The 6,555-nt window shown below is 39.6% G+C and overlaps 1 protein-coding gene across 1 annotated transcript in view; it reads left to right on the forward strand.

Moving 5' to 3' along the window:
- Positions 1-1,571, forward strand: part of LOC108576678 (zinc finger and BTB domain-containing protein 3) — a 59,691-nt gene extending 58,120 nt beyond the window's left edge. Inside the window, exon 7 of the mRNA XM_017939722.1 lies at positions 1,339-1,571. Coding sequence (XP_017795211.1) covers positions 1,339-1,571 — 233 coding nt within the window. The remainder of the gene's footprint in view (positions 1-1,338) is intronic.
- The last annotated feature ends 4,984 nt before the right edge of the window (positions 1,572-6,555 follow it).

A 6,555-nucleotide genomic window follows, 5' to 3' on the forward strand; every position in this document is an offset into this window, starting at 1 on the left:
CCGATGGGAATCGTTGAGTTCCTCGATGGCCTTACACGTGTCAGCAATTCGAATGCCGTTGGCTTACCTTTTCGCCGTGAACTTTATTCTTCTAGAAGAAAATGTCACGAACAAATCAATGAAATAATTCTCTTTAGTATAATTGTACTTAAAGGAAGCGTATTTTATCTTCAACCACGTAAAATCATTTGTGAAGTATGTTACCATCGGATGAAATAAAGTTGTTTTTATCGAAGCAGTTTTGCGACAGGAGATCGTTATCTAATATCGCGAGATCGTGAAATTAGATCGTTCATTCCTATAGGAAAATAAATTCGAAAAACTGATCGACATTCTCCGCAAGCGTAACATCCACGAAAGATAACATAAATATAAACCACCTGACAATATTTCATAATAATTTTATCTTGTAACACGCGTAATAGACTGGTGCAATAAATTAGAACTGTTTTTCTGGAAATATAAGCTTCGTGTAGTCCAATGCAATCCAAGGGCAAAGTACTCTGAAAACTTTTCAAACATTATCCTTATCGCTATGGTATGAAAATGCTTCTTTGTAAACAAGAAATTCTACTCAACGAAAAATTCATTAGTAAGGTAATAAACACGTTAACCCTAGAACGCTAACTTGGGGAGTACAGTGCCCCGAGGGATTCGGATGACTAATGAACTGTAGAAAAGTATGTTCTTTCACAGTTACATACGTTTCTTTTTATATTGTCGCTTTAAAAATGTCGTCAGATGTAAGTATCCGTTTATTTCAAATAAGCAATTTGTAAAAAGGGACACTTCAAATAAAATTAGTCGAGAGAATGCAAATATTGGTTTTTAGTACAGTTAGCGATGGGCGTTTGAATTTCAATTTCGTAGCGATTCGAAGTTTTTTAATACTGTGAAAATTCGAATCAATTCGAACCTAATTCGCTACTTAACCCTTAACAGGTCATGTACCGTCTGTGAGATTGCTTCATCTGTAAATCTACCCGACACTTGTTAAATTTGCTACCCTAAGTTCATATTTTACTTCATGGTAATGGTATTACGGCATTTTTTTACCAAATTCATGCGTTTCTTTTTGTAACTGAAATCTCTGAATGTGCCAATGCAAAAGAGAAATGTTTAAGCTCACTTTCTGTCGAGTTCCAAACAAGTTTGTAACAATTTCGCGTTTCTATCCGTTCCTAAAAATATCAGTCTCACAGACGATAAATGACCGTTTAAAGGGTTGACACTCTCGACTTAGGGAAAAGACCGGGTAAAAGTAAATTAAACGATAAGTAGAAGTAAACGATGTAAGAAAATACCTAAAAGAAAATTCCCCGTTTTCCCTTGTTCCAGGCAAGAAGCTAAAATGTCCGTTCTGCGAAAGACTGTACGGCTACGAGACGAATCTGCGCGCTCATATACGGCAGCGTCACCAGGGCATTAGAGTGCCGTGTCCATTCTGTTCACGGACGTTCACACGGAACAACACTGTCAGACGGCACATTGCACGGGAGCACAAAACCGAGCTGAATATGAAGGCCTTCCAACAGTCGAATCACTCGATGTCGGACACGGTGCCACAGTAACGACGTCCTCGTCGTCATCGTCGTTATCGTCGTCATCGTCGTAGTCGGCGTCACAACGGCATTGAAACCAGCAGCCCTGTGACTACTCGAGTTACCTGCCAGTGGCATGTAAACGAAAAGACCACAAAGCTGGAACGAGGAAGAAGCAGCCACGAGGGCGAAGGTGGACACCTTTGCTCTCTGACATTGGTCAACGCCATCCCCATCCCGTCCGAGTGAAACCCTCGAGAGAAACTCGTCTCTCCCTGCGATTGACACCGTTAGAGAAATCCAGCGGCAAACTCTTTGACCGCGAAAGTCGACAAAGGGGAGCGACATGCTGCGCCTCGTTTCGACAGTTGTCGATTAACGATTCAAACTGCGACCGTCTTGGCTCCTATCGGCGCGATCTGAATTCGCTGAAATCGCCACCGAAGCGTGCACTCGCGGAACAGTGCGAAAGGTCCAGCTGGGAATTTGTGATTTGTAACAGAAGATACACCGTGTTCACGAGTATTCGCCTATGCAGTTCGTTTCACGATCTTTCATACTTATTAAAGGAATTTCGATGTTAGAAATTAGCTACGGTGATTTTCGTTGCAAATTCTGTCACGGTTTTGGGTAAAGCGAAGAAATGAATTAGACGGATACTCGTGAATTCTTTCGAAGCTCCACTGAAGAGTTTCTTTAACCCTTTGGTTGCTACTGTTTCGAAAATTTGCTCGCATTGTACTGTTGGAGCCTCTCGGTTTCCACCCTAATTCCGAAGCTACGGCCAGAATTTGTCTGTCACACACGTTGTACATTCAAATCTACCGCAGCGAAGGGGTTGAGCTCGCTTACGGTTTTACGCCGATTCGAGTGATTTTTCTTTATCTGTCGCCGCAAGTGCACCGCTCTTGTCGCTTTTTCGCGTACGAAAATCGTGTGTTTTGCCGCGAGACTGGTCGCAGAAGATGTACGACGTTGCGTGGACTCGGACGAGGCAGGATGAGGCATTGACTGCGAAGTAGGAAAATTGTCCCGGTGATCACGAAACAAAGGAGGAGGAGAAATATTCGAAAGGAAATGGACGAGTTGAGAGAAAGAGAGAGAGAGAGAGAGAGAGAGAGGAGGTATGAGATAAATAGAAGAAACAGTGAAGCTTGGGAAAACGTCGACGTCCGATTGCTCGCGTAGCTAGCACAGAGGTTACGAGGTGGAGGGGATATATGAACGGACACGCTCGCGGATATATACGCTGGATAATCACAAAACTAGTCAATGAAAGTGCAACGTCAAGTAAGAATTATTAACTATAACAAAGAAATAACAAAAAACGAAAAAAAAAAGAACACTTTTTAAAGAAGATGCGCGATAGAGAAAAGGAGCAACAGGGAAAGAAGATTTCGAAAACCGAGGGTTTAAAAGAAGAAGAAGAATATAATTGCGAATTAGTTTGAAAACACGTTGAAAAACACAGATTCACGGACGAACATGAAAGAATAATAAGCAAGTACGTAAGATTACTACGAAAGAAAGAAAAGAAGAAAAAAGACGCATATCTCAGGTGAATCGTATATATTTACAATAAGCTCTGGATAGTTCTCAAGAAATTCTTTTCTTTTTTCTCGTCTTTTTTTGCTTTTTGTTTCATTACTGTATTTTTTTTTTTTTTTGTGTATTTTTCTCTCTTATTCTTCACCGTATTATTCGTGCCACGACACGCCACGTTCGAACGATCAGGATCGTTCTAACGTGGCGGTTACGCACGAATTCATGATTAATATATACATATAAATATAGCATATATATGTAGAAGAAACGGTGCAAGCGCTGTTTTCTTCTTCTTCTTTTTTTTTTTTCTTTTTTGTTTGCGAGGATAGGTTTAAAACCGGAAGAAGCGTCTACTTACTGCCGCTACCTTACTTTATTACGATAGTAAACAGAAACGGTTACCGACGGATTTATATTATGCAACCGCATCACCGCACCCGAAATACGTTGTTACGTTATACTTTACCGATTATTACAGAGAAATAATGCTAACCGGGTACTATTTATTAACTGTTGATGTCGAGAGCCTTATAATAGGATCTTAGACACTGGTGATATACTAAACGCTTTCTTTCTTTCTTTTTTTTTTTTTTTTTTTTTTTTTTAACATTTACGTTCACATTAGTGCCAAACAGAACAGAGATAACCGACAATCGAACAAAAATCCCTTTTTAACGCTGGATTTATAGACAATTTCACAATAGACAATCGACCATTTTCTATTTTTCATTTCTTTTTGCTATCAATGTTCTCCACCGAAGACGCTGAACAGAGGCAAAGAACACGCTTATCCATATGGAAACATATCCGGAAGTGAGAATGGTGCATTTCACGTATTACGCAATTCACCGACGCATACACATATTTTTCTCCATTGTTCTTTCTGTCTTTTTTTTTTTTTTTGTTTCTTCTCTTTTCTTGTTTTCCATTTGTACAGATATATACCGTTTTATAAAAGGTTTATGAGATTATTACTACAATGATATAGAACGGACAGGCTGTCGAGTTACCATATAGAATATATCGTAAATGTCACGTGTGTCGATTCTTCTTGGTGAATGCGTTCGTTCAAGCGTCGGGTGGTTACGCGCGGCACACAAAATGAGATAATTAAGCAATAATTATTACGTCACACAGAACGAAGAAACGGATCTTTCCTTTTTGCACGAGCGTCGTTTACATTTTTTTTTTTTTACACGTCTCGAAACTCAGCCGATCCAGAAGATCCCCTGTTTCTCGTTGACAAGTGTTCTCTGGTGAAAATTGAAGGTGTTTCACAGGTGTAACACATATACATGTGCAAACGAGATCGAAGATAATATTTTTGTTTGTTTTTCGAAATACACGTTGAACCGCTTGAAAGATGAAAGAAAGCTTCGCATTCGCTCGGAAAAATCGCAAACGTTGACGCGTTGAAACGTCACGCGGAACAATCACTACCACTTTGTTACCTGTTTACAATGTTTAAAACGCGGACTTTTGTCCGAAGCAATAGTCGCGGATTGAGATAATATAAAAATAGGGGATAATAAATAATAAATAATGGATAAATGATGAACCAATAGAGAACCCAGGATGAACAAAAGATGATGAGCATAGGGAATAATTATCGCTAGACCGGTTGTGTAGGATACGATCAATGCAATAGTTTATTATTACAATTATACCTATAGATAGATATATAGATACTCCTAGTCAGGATGGCACCACGATATTACTTGTTGCAGTATTTCACGCGTTTATATTACAGACTCTTCTATTCTCTTTTACTTTCTTCCCGCCCCAACCACAATATATCTCTTCGTTCTCTCCTCCCACTACATTTTCTTCTTGTTTCTTCCATTCGATATATACATATATTTTTTTTGTATTTATTTTACACTATCGTTTCCTCCACCCCTCTGTCACACTTTCTCGTATTTTTCCTTCTTGTTTGTTCGTTACGTTACAGAGAGAAAAAAAAAAGAAAGTTTAACGACGCGAGTTATCTCACAACGATACGCCTACCGTTTTTAAGGTATCAAAGACAATAGTTAATAGAGGATTATTTAGTATTTAAAAACGGTCATACATAATATATCCTAGAGGAAGAAGAAAAAAAATAATATTTCTCTTTTCTCTCTTCCCTTCCGATTCGTTGTCACGTTCTTCCTCCCCTTACGTATACTTCTCTCGTTCGCGTTTGTTCTTTCCTCTTTTCTACTTTCCTCTCTTATTATTTTCTCTTCATCGTCGTCTTTTTCTTCTTCTTCGTTTTATCTGTTTTCATTTTTTTTTTTTTTTTTTTTTTTATTTTTTTTTTTTTTTTTTTTTCAAAATCGCGGCCACGTGTCGGCCGCGTGTTCTGCCAAATGACGATACGTATGACAGTACTACCTCATCGTTTTTTATAAGGACGCATACAAATCACAGGGAACACTTAGAGACCACGAATATAGAATATTAACACCTGTACATTCCGTACAGCCGCTACTACTCGTCTGGTTAGTGTTGGAATTATTCTCCTGCTGTTATGCCCTTGGAAATAAGGGTAACGAGCGTTGATCTACGGCGCTTCTCGTGGAAACTCCGTCGCCCCTCGTCGTCCATCCATTCTTTCCATTCTTCAAGCATTTTACCAATCAACGTGACCGTGTTGCTCGTAGAATATTCAACAATGGAAGACGGTTGATTGTTCCTCCGTGAAGATCGTACAAATTGCATTTCCTTCGGACTTTCGCTTTCAACACTTCGCGCTCGAAGCTCTTCTCAATCGGATCCGAAACGATCTTAGAGAAATGATCGATCGGTCGAATGTTCACCGGAAAATAAATGGACTATCTCTAACGAATTTGAGCGCAGAGTGATCAGGTTCGAAGGATTGACTCGTACAAAGCTGCATATTGATCAATTTTTAACCCTTTGCAGTCGAAGCTTTTTTAATCAACGATTGCGCGAACTGCATTTGCAAAAAAATGAGATGGTAACCTTTTCTTTTCGTTTTAGCTAATCGATGAATATTCACCGGGAAATAGACAGAATATTTGTAACGAATTCGAGTGCAAAGTGGTTAAGTTACATATTAGTCGAGGAATTTCCAATTAGCGAGAAGCTCCACAGATCACGACCACAAGTGATATTTAAGCTCTACATATGATTATATAATAGATCCGTTTTTTTACGAAGCCGTATTATTGCACACGTACAACTATTATATTGTATAACCGACGACTGTGTAAGCACACGTGAGTAGTGTGAGTGTGAAAAGTACGCGCGCGCGTATAATGTGTGTGTGTGTGTGTGTGTGAGACTGTGCGCGTGCTTGCGAGACGGTGTGCCTGACTGCGTGACAATTCTGCTGAGACGTTTTTAAACCTTGGTGTGAAAAAACTGAATCGCGGCGATCATTTTCAGAGAGACACCGAGAAATGTGCGACGAGAAAGATTCACGTGAATTCGAAGAGAAAGAGGCGGGGGGGGGGGGGGGGGG

This window comes from Habropoda laboriosa, unplaced genomic scaffold (genome assembly GCF_001263275.1).
Source record: "Habropoda laboriosa isolate 0110345459 unplaced genomic scaffold, ASM126327v1 scaffold434, whole genome shotgun sequence".
Classification (NCBI taxonomy): Eukaryota; Metazoa; Arthropoda; class Insecta; order Hymenoptera; family Apidae; genus Habropoda; species Habropoda laboriosa.